Source organism: Perissodus microlepis, chromosome 23 (assembly GCF_051167445.1).
Source record: "Perissodus microlepis isolate ML-2025 ecotype Zambia chromosome 23, ASM5116744v1, whole genome shotgun sequence".
Lineage (NCBI taxonomy): Eukaryota > Metazoa > Chordata > Actinopteri > Cichliformes > Cichlidae > Perissodus > Perissodus microlepis.
Window position 1 is genome coordinate 16788783 of NC_140482.1, and position 18812 is coordinate 16807594.

At 42.6% G+C, this 18812-nt stretch overlaps 2 protein-coding genes across 2 annotated transcripts in view; one reads left to right on the top strand and one right to left on the bottom strand.

The window, feature by feature from the left end:
- LOC146361106 (sodium/potassium-transporting ATPase subunit alpha-1-like) overlaps window positions 1-18812 on the bottom strand; it is a 69367-nt gene that overhangs the window by 38606 nt on the left and 11949 nt on the right. The window lies entirely within an intron of this gene.
- LOC146361107 (uncharacterized) lies at window positions 3682-5337 on the top strand. The gene is made up of 2 exons (XM_084922454.1): window positions 3682-4085; window positions 4183-5337. The coding sequence occupies exons 1-2, from the start codon at window positions 3756-3758 to the stop codon at window positions 5299-5301; spliced, it is 1449 nt and encodes a 482-aa protein (XP_084778580.1). The 5' UTR covers window positions 3682-3755; the 3' UTR covers window positions 5302-5337.

Sequence of the window (18812 nt, forward strand, 5' to 3'; positions counted from 1 at the left end):
CAAGTATTATTTTCACCAAACATTTATACTGTTATACAGTTATACAGATTTCATGTTCAAATTCAATTCAATCAATTTTTTTTAATATAGTGCAAAATCACAACAGCAGTCGCCTTGTGGTCTGCTTATATTATTTGAGATCATTTGTTCTTTTATATCAGGGGTGTCAAACATAAGGCCCAATGGCCAGGATCGCCCCAACCAAGACTCTCATCTGGCTCAGTGGACAGCTTTAGAAAATGTGGAGTGCATAGATGTTTACTTTTAACTGTATTTTTATAAGTTTTATGTATTTTCCAAATTTACCCCCTCCCCCTATTTCCATTCATATTACACCAAAGTAATTAACCAATAGATAAACAATTAAATTACAGAAGATTTCCTGTTTTTTGACTATTGAAAAGTCAGATTTTCTTTTTCTTACAGTGAGTCCACAGGGGAAAAAAAAGGACATTTTCTGTGAATTAATGAAAACTTTATAGTTTAAAATTACATGACAGTAGGGTTAATGGACTACCAGAACCTAATTTTAAAATGGTAAATGGCCTGTATTTGTATAGCGCTTTACTTAGTCCCTATGGACCCCAAAGCGCTTTACACTACATTCACACACTGGTGATGGCAAGCTACATTGTAGCCACAGCCGCCCTGGGGCGCACTGACAGAGGGGAGGCTGCCGGGCACTGGCGCCACCAGGCCCTCTGACCACCACCAGTAGGCAACGGGTGAAGTGTCTTGCCCAAGGACACAACGACCGAGACTGTCGGAGCCGGGGCTCGAACCGGCAACCTCCTGATTACAAGACGAACTGCCAACTCTTGAGCCACGATCGCCCGATTTAACACATTTATCATGCTTTTTCACTGGTCTGACCAAGTTAAGATCAAAGTCAGCTTCGCTCAGGACATCCCTGCATTATTATTAGTGTCAACCTTTTAAAAAATCCATTGTGAACTGTATTTGTTTCAAGCTTTAAAAATATACAGTATAAAATATATATATATGTATATATGTATATGTGTATATATATATATATATACACACATATAAAAACATTTTATAAAAGAAATGTTTCTTTTTAGTAACGTTAAAACGTGTTTAACAGTATATTTAGATTTAATACTTTTGATGCTGCAGGTTTAAAGCCTTGATCGTGTCACATAGTGTTGTTTTATTCTAGGGCGTAACATCCAAATGTGAGGACATGTGGTGCTTCGAGTTCAGCTCTGAAGCTTAACATGAGGATTAGATGGACAGTTTTCACTGTTCAAAATATAAACACCACATTGTCCCGCCCCACCTGTCACTTCCTTCAGCTTCAAAATTATGTAATGTACAATGAGTCACACACACACACACACACACACACACACACACACACACACACACACACACACACACAGATATCCTCATCTCCACCTTCACATGCCTCTTCTGATAAACCACCAATCAAACTGGTCTGCAAAACTTTTGCAAAAATACTACTTAAAAAAAAATGCACAGTCTGATCTTGCATGTAAAGACATTCTGACATAGGCCAGTGTTGCCTAGCAACAAGGTCTCATGCATAATAGTTGAGGTGTACTGTCCGTAACTCTAGCATGGTTGTGCGAGTGAGATAAAGGGAAACAAAATAAAAATTCTGACTTTGTGAAGACAGCAGGAGGTGTGCAGTGTTGGCGTGGTGAGCTGCATCAAAAAGCTTTAAATAAGAGACTGAAACAGTGTGCAAACTCCAGGTATCTGAACACAGAGTGGTTAAATCCAAGTTTGAGCTGGCATTTGCTGACCAGAAGTTTCTGTTCTTATAGCTCAGCTTCAGCACAGTAAACTTGAGGAATATCCTGACCTGACAGTACAGCAATTTTAGCAAGTAAGTAAGTCGGTTTGCCCCAGAAGTGTTCACAGTACAGGTTTTTACTCACTGAGAACTTCAGATGTAAAAGATAAAGCATACTGCCTCTGTAGCTACAGTCATGGGACAAGGAAGGTTTCCATGGGACCCCCATGTTCACTGTTTAGTCCATCCCATGATTTAGTAGCTTGTAGAGCCTGTAGAGCCACTTTTAGCAGCAGTAATGTGAATTCACTGTTTTCTGTATGTCTTTATCAGTCGCTCATATCATTGCAGAGGAATTCATTGAGGTTTGCAGTAATTTGTTTATGCACAGCTCTCTTAAGGTTGCACACCACAGCATTTCACTCAGGCTGAGGTCTGGACTTTGATTGGTTCATTACAACACCTTGATTCTTTTCTTTTTCCGTCATTCTGCTATAGATTTGCTGCTGTGCCTTAGCTGTTAGACTCACATTTGACTCTAGAATACTTTGGTATACAGAGAAGCTCATGGTGACTCAAGGTGCTAAGGTTCCCTGGCTGTAAAACAAGGCCCAATCATCATTCCTCCTCCACTGTGTTGGTATGCTATATTTGGGTTTCTCCATACATGGTGCTGTGCATTATGGCCAAACATTTCCACTTTAGTCTCATCTGTTCAAAGGACATTGTTTCCAAAGTCTTGTGGTTTGCTCAGATGCAGCTTTGCAAATTTAAGCTTTGCTGCCATTTCTTTTTTAGAGTGAGGAGGCTTTCTCCAATTCTTCCAAACAACCCATATTTATTCAGTCTTTTTCTAATTATACTGTTAAGTGCTTTAACATGCTAACTGAGGCCTGTAGAGTCTCAGATGTAGCTCTTGCATCTTTTGCAGTTTCTCTAAGAATTGCACAGTCTGATCATGGCCACCAAGTTTTCCACTTGTAAACAGTCTTTCTCGCTGTAGATTGATAGTCTTCAAATTTGGCCTTATAGCCAAACCCTTCCTAGATAGGCAGAAGCGATTGCTTTTCTAAGATCACAGATGATGTCTTTTCACCTTGGAATTGTGTTAAACTTCTGCTTTTATAGAGGTGCTCACACTTGCTCACATTACAGGGATGTATATATACTTTTTGCACATATGTTTAGTTCTGGAAAGAAAAACCAAACCAAGAATCCTTCAACCGCATGAAATGTTGAGGATCAAACTTGTCCCCCATTCACAAAAACTGCACATGTGCAAAATCTGAAGAGTTACGGGTTTGCTGTACCTAGTTAGGCTTGCTAACACTAGAATTACTGAGCCTTTTTTTTCCTGGTGCAAGTCCCTACTACTAGATTTATTAGCCCTGCGCAAATTTGCGTAAATCCCCTGAACCTACCGGTAAGACCTACTAGAATTACTGACTTTTTTATTTTCTGGTGGAAGTCCCGAGGTGTTAATCACCACTGCTGAAATTTTCACAGGTCATCAGCTCGATTCTCCTCCTGTTTTTGTTGTGCAAACCACCCATTATCTTTGAGGCCTGGAACATTTGCATTTGTTCACTCAGAGTAGCTCAGATCCAAGGCAAGAGAAAAATCCGTGTTACAACCCTACAATGGAGCTGAAGGCCTCTCAGCAGGGTGCTAGGAGGTGTTAGGTTCAGGGAATTTACGCAAATTTGCGCAGGGTTAGTAAATGTAGTAGTAGGGACTTACAGCAGGAAAAAAAGGCTGAGTAATTCTAGTGCTAGCACCCCGCTGAGATTTTCACAGGCCTTCAGGTCCATTGTTCTCCTGCTTTTGTTGTGCAAAACACCCTCCCCCAACCAGGAGAGATTTGTGTATGTGTAGGAGTGGCATTGCTTGACTACAGCACAATGCTGTGCATAAAAGCAGACCGACCAGGAGGGAGAATCATTTCTTCTTCGCATTTCTGAGAACGCACATCAGGATGGCCTCCGTATCACTGCCACGCAGGAAGAACCTCTCTGCGCAACAGGCTTTGGCCTTGCTTCAGGAAATGGACAAAGCAGATTCTGATGGAGGAGAGGTTTCATTTGTCCAGCAGGCCACTGATACCTCCTCAGAAGAATCTAAAAAGGAGATGGAACAAGAACCCAACATACCTCCTCGGAAGAGGCCCCGTGGTACTGGGAAGCCCTGTCTGAGCCGGACGGCAAAAGACAGCACTGTGTGGGTAGAGGAGGACAATGGAATGCCCAGTGCAGGAGCAAATCGCTCGTGCTTCACTGCGCAAGCTGGACCCACAGAGTCTGCTAAGGTTTGTCATTGCCATATTACATATGATATTTATATAAACCCATTTAGAGTAAGGTTCATGTAAATTTACCATTCTCTATTTGTTTATCTTCCAACAGCGTAAAATTACAAGTGTGCTCCAAAGCTTCCTTTGCCTGTTAGACGTGGGAATGCTGCACACCATCAGAGAGTGTATGGTACATCAAGCCCGCAGAACAGAGCCGGACTGGAATTTGTCAGTTCATGAACTGATGGCATTCATTTCGATCCTGTTTGTAAGAGCAATCATGTGTCCCGTTGGTGCCATTGTGGATTGCTGGTCAGAAAGATTTCTGGTGCCAGTAATCAAAGAGACAATGCCCCGAGATAGATTCATTTCAATTATGCAACACCTTCGATTTGATGACAAGGACACGCGGGCAGAACGGGTGAAAACAGACAAATTTGCGGCGATCTCTGACATCTGGACACGCTTCAACGAGAACTGTGCTAAGAGTTTCACTCCAGGAGAACACATGACCATAGATGAACAGTTGTTCCCTACCAAGGTTCGTTGTCCATTCACACAGTATACTGCAACAAAGCCAGACAAATTTGGGATCAAGTTCTGGATGGCCACAGACTTGGACACCAAATATGTCTGCAGTGCATCTCCTTACTTGGGAAAGGACCCCAGTCGTCAGAAGGGAGAGAGGCTGGCAGAGAACGTGGTCATGAAACTGATGGAGCCGTTTTTGGATGATGGGAGAAACGTCACAACGGACAATTTCTTTACTTCACTGTCACTGTCGCACAAACTGCTGCAGCGCAAAACAACGTTACTGGGCATGGTGAATAAAGTCTGGCGTCAACTTCCTCAACTTGCGCGGATGTATTCCGTAAGAGCAGCAACACGCAGGTGGCCAGTAGCAGTTTTCTACAATATGCTGGACCTGGCGGCGGGGAATGCCTACATTTTGTACAAGGCATGTACAGGGTGGACAGGCAAAAGAAGATTGTTTCTGAGTCTTCTAGCTCAGGAACTTCGTTGCCGATTCATGCAGCACAAGGAAATATTAGCACAGGCTGCTGAAGCTGCTACAGCTGCTGTGCCAGGGACTGGAAAGACAACGCAGTGCCAGGTGCAAGAGAGCTGCAACAGGAATCGCAGCAGGTTTACCTGTGCATCATGTCAGAAATTCACCTGTGCCAAATGCAGGGATGATGAACACTGGGTCTGCAAACGCTGTAAAGTTTGAAACACTTTGAAATAAAACAGACTTGTGTACCCATATATTGTGAATGTGTGTCTTTTGTATCGATATGGCAGGAATTTCTGAAGGTTGTAACACAGAGGTTTGGCTTGGCTTGGATCTGAGCTACTCTGAGTGAGCAAATGCAAATGTGCCAGGCCTCAAGGATAATGGGTGGTTTGCACAACAAAAGCTGGAGGAGAAACGAGCTGACGACCTGTGAAACTCTCAGCAGGGGTGATTAACACCTCGGGACTTGCACCAGAAAATAAAAAAGCCAGTAATTCTAGTAGGTGTTGGGTTTAGGGAAGTTACGCAAATTTGCGCAGGTTTAGTAAATCTAGTGTTGCTAAGCTATAACTGGACAATCACTATACATCAGAGGTGTTTTAGAAATCAACTTGTTTTCAGTGTTTTTTTGTGATTTTATTTTTTTTTTTACAAATGTAATAACTAAAAAATATACAGACTGTAAGACATGAGATGGACTCGCATACTGAAGCTGATGCTTCTCCCTTCATTTACGTCTGGTAAATGAGCGCAAGAAGGGGAGGATTTGTGCTCAAGGGTCCCTCTGAGGCTGATCTTAACAAGGGGAGAGCAGATGGATTTCTTGGACACACGCATACACACAGGAATTAAAATGGATTGACAACGTGAGCCTCAAGGGAACAATATGGACCTGGATGCAAAGTAAAATTATTTCAGATTTCAGTTTCTGCTGCAACTGAATTTCAGATTTCCACCTCACTTACTGCTCTGCTGGATCATTTCACAGGCCACACGTAAGAAACAGCATGGCCATGAATTTGAATTAGGACAGAGAACAAAAAAGCAGAATACACATAATGCATGCACACACTGAGGAACGTGGATTTCTCTCTGGGGCCCCGGGGACTGGTCTTAGCCTCTTAATGATGTCAGAGCCAGAGAGCTGGATTTACTGTGGTGGGGAGGGCTGAGGAAGGACAGCCCACTACAACCAGACACACACACAGACACACACTTCTGGCTATTCTACTTATCATTCTATCAATCATGCACATATTCGTGCACAAATTAGCATTCGGAGAGGAGCGTGACACTGTACCACACTCCCAAAGGACGAGACACTCCTGTTGGGGAACAGGTACGCACTCACCATGTGAGTAATGACACGGCAATGACAGGTGTAAATATGAAGCTAGACAATAGAGTCAGTACAATGAGTTTTCAGAGCAACTTTGAAGCAGTTTGAGTGTATCTGGGATTAGGGACATGATGGTGAGATTACAAAAGAACAAAATGTCACCAGCATCTGTCATCACACTCTGTTTAACTTTCTGTTCACTTTGTTCCTATTCCATCTACCAATGTGTGGATTTAAGGAAGTTAATCTATTACTAACTTATATAGTAAAGTTAATAAATCATTAACTCTGATTAAATAATTCATCTGCTGTGCTTTGATCTTATTTTATGTACCATGTGGTCAAACTTTTCGGCACAATCATGGGATTCATCTGAAGATTGAAACACATACAGGGAGTGCAGAATTATTGGGCAAGTTGTATTTTTGAGGAATAATTTTATTATTGAACAACAACCATGTTCTCAATGAACCCAAAAAACTCATTAATATCAAAGCTGAATGTTTTTGGAAGTAGTTTTTAGTTTGTTTTTAGTTTTAGCTATTTTAGGGGGATATCTGTGTGTGCAGGTGACTATTACTGTGCATAATTATTAGGCAACTTAACAAAAAACAAATATATACCCATTTATACCCATTTCAATTATTTATTTTTACCAGTGAAACCAATATAACATCTCCACATTCACAAATATACATTTCTGACATTCAAAAACAAAACAAAAACAAATCAGCGACCAATATAGCCACCTTTCTTTGCAAGGACACTCAAAAGCCTGCCATCCATGGATTCTGTCAGTGTTTTGATCTGTTCACCATCAACATTGCGTGCAGCAGCAACCACATCCTCCCAGACACTGTTCAGAGAGGTGTACTGTTTTCCCTCCTTGTAAATCTCACATTTGATGATGGACCACAGGTTCTCAATGGGGTTCAGATCAGGTGAACAAGGTGGCCATGTCATTAGTTTTTCTTCTTTTATACCCTTTCTTGCCAGCCACGCTGTGGAGTACTTGGACGCGTGTGATGGAGCATTGTCCTGCATGAAAATCATGTTTTTCTTGAAGGATGCAGACTTCTTCCTGTACCACTGCTTGAAGAAGGTGTCTTCCAGAAACTGGCAGTAGGACTGGGAGTTGAGCTTGACTCCATCCTCAACCCGAAAAGGCCCCACAAGCTCATCTTTGATGATACCAGCCCAAACCAGTACTCCACCTCCACCTTGCTGGCGTCTGAGTCGGACTGGAGCTCTCTGCCCTTTACCAATCCAGCCACGGGCCCATCCATCTGGCCCATCAAGACTCACTCTCATTTCATCAGTCCATAAAACCTTAGAAAAATCAGTCTTGAGATATTTCTTGGCCCAGTCTTGATGTTTCAGCTTGTGTGTCTTGTTCAGTGATGGTCGTCTTTCAGCCTTTCTTACCTTGGCCATGTCTCTGAGTATTGCACACCTTGTGCTTTTGGGCACTCCAGTGATGTTGCAGCTCTGAAATATGGCCAAACTGGTGGCAAGTGGCATCTTGGCAGCTGCACGCTTGACTTTTCTCAGTTCATGGGCAGTTATTTTGCGCTTTGGTTTTTCCACACGCTTCTTGCGACCCTGTTGACTATTTTGAATGAAACACTTGATTGTTCGATGATCACGCTTCAGAAGCTTTGCAATTTTGGGACTGCTGCATCCCTCTGCAAGATATCTCACTATTTTTGACTTTTCTGAACCTGTCAAGTCCTTCTTTTGACCCATTTTGCCAAAGGAAAGGACGTTGCCTAATAATTATGCACACCTGATATAGGGTGTTGATGTCATTAGACCACACCCCTTCTCATTACAGAGATGCACATCACCTAATATGCTTAATTGGTAGTAGGCTTTCGAGCCTATACAGCTTGGAGTAAGACAACATGCATGAAGAGGATGATGTGGACAAAATACTCATTTGCCTAATAATTCTGCACTCCCTGTAGATCGATCCATTTGCTTGTGTGGTTATCTGAGTCATTTGCTAACATTGTTTTTTGTATTTCTCTCACTTAATAACAGTGACTGTAACTGCTACCCACCCTTTTCTTCATTTCTGCCGCACTCTCGTTTCCCTGCTTCCTTGTAAAGATTTTTTTTCCTTTCCTTCCAGGTTGAAAGCTTTATTGGTTATTTTTGTTTTCTGAGCTCATTATTCTCAGGAAGGAAGTTGTGGGTCCTGCAGCCCATTGTGTGGCATTTCACCTTACACCTTTTTGTTTCTTTGTTGCCAGGCCTCCCCACCTTTAGTTTAAATATACTAACGTTAATTGGTAACTGAAACGCAGGTGTGGCATCCTCTGTGTATTTTGTGATCACTGAGATAAGCCGAGCCTTGATGATTTTTTTCCTTTTTTAATTTTGACTGTAATAATTATGTAATGTTGTGTAGTGTTATATATACCTTTTCAGCTACTCATTATCAACCAGTCACATTGGTGTGACACTGCTGTGACATTTAGCTAGGTCAAGACAACCTCCTGAAGTTTAGAATAGGAAGAAAGGTGATTTAAGTGACTTTGAACTTGGTATGGTTGTTGGTGTTGTTGGAGGGGCTGGTTTGAGAATTCAAACTTCTGGATCTGCTGGGATTTTCCCTCCCTCTAGAGCAGTGGTTCCCAAAGTGTGTGTGTGTGTGTGTGTGGGGGGGGGGGGGGGGGGGGGGGGGGGGGGGTTGATGGCAGGAGAGAGGGGCCAAACATCTGATGAGAATTTAGCAGTAACTGAAACACCCACTTTTTACAACCAAGGATGCCGAAGAGCATCTCTGAAAGCCTTGAAGCAGATGGTCTATATAAAACGAAACACCACAGACTACATTCCACACAGGCTCACCAAAACTGGAAAAAAAAAACGACCGTAAAAATGTTGCCTGGTCTGCTGCAGTTTTCAAGATGAAATTGTGGATCCATCCTGCCTTGTTTTAACAGGCTGGTGTTGGTAGTGAAATGGTGTGGGGATATTTTCTCGGCACACGTTGGTTTTCATGGAACAGGAGATTCTCATCATGGATGAACACCCAAAATATCTGCACCAACTGTGATGCTATTATGTCAACATGGATCAAGGTCTCTGAGGAAGTTTTCCAGCACCTTGTTGAAACTGTGCCATGAAGATTTAAAGCAGTTCTGACAGTAGCAGTAGGAAAGTGTAGATATTAGAGTGGCTGATGAGAGTACGTCAATGTATTTTATCAGCCTCAAATATGAAAAAGAAGCATATACATGTGACTGCAGTACTGTTCTAGGAAAAGGCAAATTTGTTGTGAGCTCATTCAGTCGATCAGGGCAGGATTTGCAGAAATTTTCAACCCTTTTTTATTATTACTGGCTCTTTGAGTTTAATGAGGAATAGATCTGTGTCACGCATTAATCCATATCGCATCAGAGTATCAGTTAAATATGATGAAAAAGTGAACTTGTTTTGAAATTATGTATTGATTTTTCCCTCCCTACTGTCTCTGCAGCCCTCCTCCCATCTGTCTGTCTGCCTGTCACTCTATCGCGTGCTCTTGTGAATGAAGCGCTCACACACACACACACGCACACACAGCAGCAGCACAGCATGTTGCATGGTGTGGGCAGCTGACATTTCACTGCAAGTAATCTGCCAGTCAGAGTTGGATGTGCTCGCGTGATCGCACACTAATACACCAAATCATACACACACGAACATGCCAGATCTTCAGTGAATGAATGAGGGATTTTTTCGCCCAGTTTACTTGATCATACACATGTGTGTGCTTGATTCATGTTACGTAACGCTTCATTCCCTGCTCTGACTTTCTGCCATTTAGTTATCCATGTGTGCAATGAATCACCAGGCTGCTTCACTTTAATGTAGCGAGCACGTGCAAGGGGTTACATAACAATCTACTGTAATCTCATGTAAACCGGCATATAAAAAAGGCCGCCTCATTCATATATTAATAATAACCTGAGAAAAATAATGGCAAAAATAGACAACTAAATAAATTCAAGTATAAAAATACTGACTTATGCGTCATCAGGTATGAATAAAGTATCAAATGTTAAGTACTAGTGCAAAAGGTTTATAGATGCACAGAGGAGGGTTTAGGGATCTGTTTATAGTGTATGATGAGATTTAAATTATGTAAAATGTAAGATTAAGGCATATAAACATCATGCGAGATATTAAAAAGATTATTATGACTATTTTGTCTGTTTATTTTATAAGATTTCTTTTGTTCTGTTCTCCAATTATTTTTGTGAATTTTATCCCCAGCGTTGAACAACGTTTTTGCTTTTTTTTTCACAGTCAAACACCAAACACCGAGCTGCACTTATATAATACCGGACTAGCAGGGAATTTTGTTGTAGGCTATATGTAAAAACAGATTAACGTATACGGTTCTTTTGTTAGTATTCAGTGCAGCTAAATGCTGCATGAAAAAATAAACTACTGTTTACTGAGCTATGCTGCACTTGTCAAAAATAATGAAGTCAGAGTTTAACATAAATTAAACACAAAGATAGAATGAAGCTTTTAATAGAAAGTAATTCAAATGGAAAAAGAGAGGAGAGTAGATGCAAATGTTACGTGTCTATTTTTGTACATGGTTAATGAAATGCATTCCAGTTTCATTAAAGACTGAAAGCATATTTCTATCTATAAATTGTTAATTGTTGAGTCCATTTTGCAATGGCAATTTTTATTAAATGTAAACTCAATGTGCTTCACACTGAAGAAAAAAACATAAAGACCTGTGCAGGTTTATAATGCCTTAACGCTTTAAAGACATCCAAATACATTTCTGAATAAATAAAGCATCAGATTAGATTACATGAAAATAAATGTTAAAATTTGCAAAAATATTATTTTTAAGAAAATATTATTGTAATTTTAGAGAAAGAAAAAACAGCATTACAATGCTAACATGGCTAAATTCAACAGCGCAATAATCGCATAATGATGTCCCCTGATGAAGCACAACATCAGCAATCCAAACCAGAGATAACGTTACTGCATCTACCCAGCGAAACAACTGCGCTTTTAAAAACCACTTAACCCCTGCTATACGCCGCTTTCAAGTCACATAGCAAATACTCAGAGGGAGTACGCATGAATGAGCTTAAACTAGAGCACGAACTAATCCTGTATACTTATCATTACTGTAAAACTTAAAAGAAGGATTTTGTGCCTGTCATTATTTAATCTACTTCTGTTGGAACTGTGGGCTTAAGATATTTAATGTAGCTTAGCAAAGGTTCAATCAGGAAGAGTACTTCATTCAGCCTCCCTTATGACGTCATTCATCACTGTGTCACAGCCACACCTCTCTCTCCATTCATAGTTTCAAATGTAAGAAAACATTTGCAGGTTCATTTCATCGAATCAAACAAAGGGAAAGCCAGTTTAAAGTAAACCATGACAGGCAATAATTATTCTGCCTTTGCATTTAGATCTAAGGTTTCTCTGAGAACATGAAGTACATTAAACTCCCTGAATGACTCGTGCAGTGGAGATAAGTATGCAGGAGGCTCATCACCAACAGCTGCTGTTTATAATATTTAAGAGGGGTGAGATCAGAGGACAAGATGTCCTCACACATGCTATAATTAGCTTTGTGGGTGTGTTTCTTCCTCGCAGTGACAAAATTTAGGTGCACATTTACAATTCGGAAATTGTCATAATTACACGAAGAAAACAGGATGTTTCTGAAAGTCTAAAAAGAGCGAAAGCTGCTGCCGGAGGAGAAAATCATCGACATGTGCTGTTTTTCGACCAGGAAGGCTTGAACTAATTTGGGGCTGTGACCGTGTCGGTGTGTGTGTGTCTGCACATGACAGGTGTAGAGATTACCATGGCAATCAGATAGCAAGAGTGACGAAAAATGTTTATGGAAGTAGTGTGATGGCAGCGGAAAACTATCACCAGTTCCTATCTGCTATCTCACACACGCTGTGGAAACATGGAAACGGTGGATGATACTTTATTTCTTGTCAGTGCATTTTTTTCCTGCTGAATCGACACTTTCAGTTAGATTGCATCAGTTTACCTCATCATGCGTGTGTGTGTGTGTGTGTGTGTGTGTTTTTTCCCTGAAGGGTTGTTAAGAGCAAATATGCCATGTGTGGTTTAGGCACCCAGTGTGTGTATGTGTATATGGTTGCACACCATTGCCTAGAGGCAGCCGGAGTTCTGCCATCATTATCTCTCCTCGCTGGGAAGTTTTTGGAGAAGTGGGCCAACTTTGATGAAACGGTGCACAGACAAGTAGCAAGACGAGAAAGTTTGAAATCAAAAGACTAGAAAAGAAAATGTAAGAAATGTACTAGTTGTTGTTTTTTTTTAAAGACAACTAGCGACCGTCATGTAATTCCAATTGTGCATTTTCACTGCAGAAAAAAAGACCAAAACTCTTCATTTGTTCTACTAACAGAAAACATCCAGACTCTGTCTTCCTGCCACTGCAAGTGCATGCACAGATTTATTTTGTAAGGTTTGCAGGTAAGGCTAAAACTTCATCTGATGGCAGAAATCCCAAATCTCAATCTGAAACACCAGTAGCTAATCAATTGTTCCTTGGCTTGGTGTACCAAGGCCATCTATGCACTGGCAGATATTTGAGATATCCCTCTAACAAACACAGGATTGGGTGAAAAACAGCATCACATTTCTTGGTATTCTGAAAAAAGACTGGACTACTTTAGTTATCATAGTAATTAGGTCCCCTATGAAATGTTTCATTTAAAAAAAAACACTCCCTACCAGTCTACTCACTCTTTGTCATCAACACAGTGCTGGTACAGAGCCACTTGTTATTTGAAGAACCAGCCCACATTTTAACAGGTTTAGCAGCCGATTTTTACATAGCACCGTTTGCAGAGGTTGGGTCATTTCCATGGGAATAATATCATAATGGACAGAATCTGTGGGCAGCATCTTCCAATTATTTATAAGTTTCTTGCAGTAGGACTCTGGGATGGGACGCACTCTCTAAGTCTTTACACTTCTGCACTCTAACATTCAAAGACTGAGTCATACCACATTTGTCTCGCTTCTACTAGTACCTACTCGGCTCTGCTTGACCCGACTTGGTTTTTAGGATTTTACATTAGGTAGTAGAACCTGGTACCAGGTACTTTTTTAGTACCTGCTTGGCCTGGGTTCAAAGCGATCTGAATCAACCTGAAAATGTGATGTCAGCAGACTGCATGCCACCGATTGGCCTGTCAGTGGTGTCACTCTTTGAGTCATGAGAGTGACTCCTTAACAACAATTATATGCACAATTTCTGAAACCTGGCAACATGGTTCCTGAGTCTGACAAAATGTCATAGACCGAGCAGTAGGTATGCACCACCTCAACGTCCTCCATTGTTGTGTTTGTGGCATACAAACAAGTCACTGGACTTTTGGCCATGTTGCTATAACGACCCCGTGCACATTGAAGCTGTGTCCAGATTCATAGGCTGTATCCTCCTGAGGACCCGGCCTTTGTGCTCTACGTGGGCCGGGTCCTCCGAAGGCTGGGTAGGCCGGAATTGAGCGGCTGTGGTGAAATTGGACGGTCTAGCCTTCAGATTTGCATCACCACCTGTCTCAGTGGAGTTTCATAAACTCAGCTGTCTGGTCCTTGCTATCTAAAATATAACAGGTAACTGGCATAAATTCTCGATCACACTTCTGTTTAATCAGTTTTCTATTCGACGTTTATTCAGCTGTAATCTCAGCCAAACCGATTAACTCGGTGTAGCCCTGGCTATATAAGTAGCTCATTATTTAAATAGTTCATTTATATTGATAGTTAAATGCAAATGTTCACTGTGTTCAATAATGTGTATACAAATGCCTACAAGGTATGTGATGTGTGTCAGTTAAATGCACAACCTTTTTATTTGTATTTTGAGGTTTATGTCATTATTTGTGAAATGCTATTGATATGTACTACAGCTCCAGTGAACCCTGAAGTAGTCTCAGGTAGAGGGGTGGGAGTAAGTGGGGAGCCGTGTGCACTCTGCAGGAAGAGAGAGAGACGAGAGCTGAACAGTGTCGAGTGAACGCAGAGTTTATAGAAGGGCGACAGACGTATTTTCGGGTTGACGGATAGTTAACTGGAGTGGAAAACTGTTGTACCCAACTGTGAGGTAAATGTGAATTTTGTCTGACACTTGCACCATATGTTATTGTTTAAAATGGGCTAACTGCTAACACAGCCACTAGCACAACTGCTAACACAGCCGCTAGCACAGCTGCTAACATAGCCGCTAGCGGAAATGTCTGAGGCTGATAAAGAGAAAACAGCTTTTATCTGTCCTCTTGGGTTTTTCCAGTTTGAGAGGATGCCTCAAGGCATCACTGGCGCGCCTGCAACCTTCCAAAGGTTAATGGAGAAAGCTGTTGGAGACATGAACCTGATTCAAGTCCTTGTGTATCTGGATGACCTTATTGTGTTTGGCAGGACACTGGAGGAGCACGAGGAACGGCTACTTAAAGTCCTGGACCGACTGGACGAATGTGGTCTCAAAGTCTCAATTAACAAGTGCCAATTTTGCCAACCCCAGGTGAAGTTCTTGGGACACATTGTCTCTGCCTCTGGAGTTGCCACTGATCCTGAGAAAGTGAGTGCGGTGACCCACTGGAAGAAACCCACTGATCTAAAATCCCTGAGATCTTTTCTCGGATTTTGTGGATACTACCGCTGGTTCATTGAGAACTACTCTGCCATAGTCCGCCCGTTGACAGAACTGACCAAGGGATATCCTCCTGCACAGGGTAGCAAAAAAGGTGTCGCTAAAGGAAAGCAAAATAGCTGCTTTCGAGTTGCCGAGCCTTTTGGTGATTGGTGGACCCCAGCTTGTGATGATGCCTTTCAGAGCATTGTTTACAAGCTCACACATGCTTCAGTCTTGGCATTTGCTGATCCAGCCAAACCATACATTCTACATGTTGATGCAAGTTTGGACGGACTAGGAGCAGTCCTGAACCAAGAGTACCCAGAAGGACTCCGCCCGGTAACGTTTGTCAGCCGCAAGTTGAGTCATGCAGAACGGAACTACCCAGTTCACCAACTGGAGTTTTTGGCTCTGAAATGGGCAGTAATGGAGAAGTTCCATGACTACCTTTATGGGGCTAAGTTCACAGTGAGAACTGATAATAACCCACTCACCTACGTTCTGACCACTGCCAGGTTGAATGCGACAGGTCATCGGTGGCTAACAGCACTCTCCACCTATGATTTCAGCATTCAATATAAGCCGTGAAAATGTGGATGCCGACTCACTCTCCAGGAGTCCGCAAGACACAGCAGATGGATGGGTGGATATCCCACCCTCTGGGGTAAAAGCTTTGTGTTGTCGGATCACTACAGATGGTTTTCACCAACGCACCACCAGATTTGTCGACCAGCTGGGTGCTTCGCCAGACGCCATTCCAGCTTTATATGCAAACTTCACCCAGATAGAAGTGGACCCGCTGGAATAGCTAAGCCTGAAAGAACTGTCAGAAGCCCAAGACTCTGATCCAGTTATAGGTGTAGTGAAACCTCAGGTTGAGAGAAACCAAAGTGTTTCAGCTTCTACGCATGCAAACCCAGATGTTGTGTTGCTGATGCGAGAAAGATCCAAGTTAAAGGTTAAGCGTGGCCTTCTCTACAGTCACCACAAGACCCTCTGGTCGAGAAGTGAGTCAGATTGTCTTGCCTGCTAAGTATCGGCCAATGGTACTAAAATCAGTGCATGATGATGCTGGTCACCTGGGCACAGAACGAACTACAGAGCTCATTAAAGACCGGTTTTACTGGCCCAGAGTGGCATCTGAAGTTGCAACATACATACAGAACTGTGGAAGGTGTGTAGCTAGGAAGTCCATCTCACAGAAAGCTGCCCCTTTACAGCACATCACCAGTAATGGCCCTCTAGACCTGGTCTGCATAGACTTTCTTCCTATTGAGCCAGACTCTAAAGGTATAGCTAATGTGCTGGTGGTCACTGATCATTACACCAGGTATGCTCAAGCATTTCCCACAAAAGATCAGAAAGCACTGACTGTTACCAAAGTCCTTTTTGAAAAGTTCTTTGTGCATTATGGATTGCCTGCTCGCATTCACTCAGACCAGGGTAGAGATTTTGAGAGCAAGCTCATTAAGGAGCTATTGACCCTGCTGGGCATTCGTAAGTCCCGAACATCACCCTACAATCCTCAGGGTGACCCGCAGCCTGAGCGTTTCAACCGTACTTTGCTGGCAATGTTGGGCACCCTGGATCCAGCTAAAAAGCCAAAGTGGAGCCAGCATATAAGCCAGCTAGTACATGCTTACAACAGCACTAGAAATTATGCCACAGGATACTCGCCCTACTTCCTCATGTTTGGAAGAGAGGCGCGACTACCCATTGACCTGTGTTTTGGTGTGGGGTCAGATGAAGAAAATGACTTAAAGCACCACCAGTATGTGGCTAACATGAGAAAAGAACTTCAAAAAGCTTACCAGCTAGCCGCTGATGTAGCTTCCAGGAACAATGAACGAAACAAGAGACTGTATGATGCGAGAGTCCGGAATCAGACACTTGAGGAAGGTGATCGGGTGCTGGTTCGGAATCTCGGTCTCACAGGAAAGCACAAACTACAAGACAGATGGAACTCACTACCTTACATAGTGATCACCAAGTTACCCAATCTCCCTGTGTATCGTGTAAAACCAGAGAGAGGAACTGGTATTGTGAGGACCGTGCATAGGGATCACCTGCTGCCCATTGGTTACCTGGTCAGGATGTCTGCTCCATCAGAAAAGACAGCGCGACCAAAGAGACAAAGAACCAGGGCACAGCAAGTAAGGTGTGAACAGGAAAGTCAGACACAAGATTTGGAAAATTTGAGCGAAGATGATTGGTCCTCAGAGTCTGAAGAACAGTGTGTCTACTATGAACCTCCTTTAGCCTTTCGTGACAGTGTTGAACCTCGAAGTGAGGGGGCTGAGCAAAAGGAGGTTGTGAGCCTTCCTGACCAGATGGAAAGTGATCATCCCAGTGTTCATGAATTGTCCGAGGTAGAGGAACAGGGGGAAGAACTCCCAGTAGCAGTAGATCAGACGGAGGAAAGTTCACAGCAACACCAAGACTCTGTGGTGGCTGAAGAGCTGGATGAGAGAGATGTTCCTACACCTAGTGTCTCAGTTGGGAGTGCTGACCCACCCTATGACCTCAAAATGAAAAGGAGAGTGAGACCTGTTCTGCGCCTCAGTTATGATGAACCTGGAAGGCCCACTGACAAACCTGTGACTATTAGTTACCGAGGTATGGTAATTCAGATTTGCTACGACCCTGACCCCTAAATGTTAATGCACTAGCCAGTACTCTTTAGTGAGATTTTAACTGGCCTAATGAAAGTAGGTCTGATGGGGACATTCAGACATTCAGAAGGGGGAGGGTGTAGCCCTGGCTATATAAGTAGCTCATTATTTAAATAGTTCATTTATATTGATAGTTAAATGCAAATGTTCACTGTGTTCAATAATGTGTATACAAATGCCTGCAAGGTATGTGATGTGTGTCAGTTAAATGCACAACCTTTTTATTTGTATTTTGAGGTTTATGTCATTATTTGTGAAATGCTATTGATATGTACTACAGCTCCAGTGAACCCTGAAGTAGTCTCAGGTAGAGGGGTGGGAGTAAGTGGGGAGCCGTGTGCACTCTGCAGGAAGAGAGAGAGACGAGAGCTGAACAGTGTCGAGTGAACGCAGAGTTCATAGAAGGGCGACAGACGTATTTTCGGGTTGACGGATAGTTAACTGGAGTGGAAAACTGTTGTACCCAACTGTGAGGTAAATGTGAATTTTGTCTGACACTTGCACCATATGTTATTGTTTAAAATGGGCTAACTGCTAACACAGACACTAGCACAACTGCTAACACAGCCGCTAGCACAGCTGCTAACATAGCCGCTAACATAGCCGCTAGCGTAGGCTAGCATATTCACTAAGCTCTTGTTCTGCTCTGTTTTTATTTATTAAGCTAATGCTAAGGTTGAATGTTATCGCATGTGAATTGGCATTTAGCGGGGTTGTGTGATTCAGTAGGAGGAGACAGACGTCCTGCTGGCGTGTCAGAGAGGTCCCTTCTGCTGGTGTGCTGGAGTTATGTGTTCACGTGGGAGCATGTGCTGCTGCCACGGCCGGCTGATAGCTTTGACCCAATTTCCCCGCTATCCCCTTGAACTGCCTGGAGGTGTGAGTACTGTTATTTGCACGTGCTTTTTATTTTACTGCTTGGCAACAAGTGAAGCGACCATATTGTTTTAGGTCCCAACGCACCCGAGCCACGACTCAGGCCTGCAACGAGGGGTTTGCTAGCAGACAGACTGTAGCATTTGAGGTGTGTGTGTGTTGGTGAGAGTGCGTGTGGGCC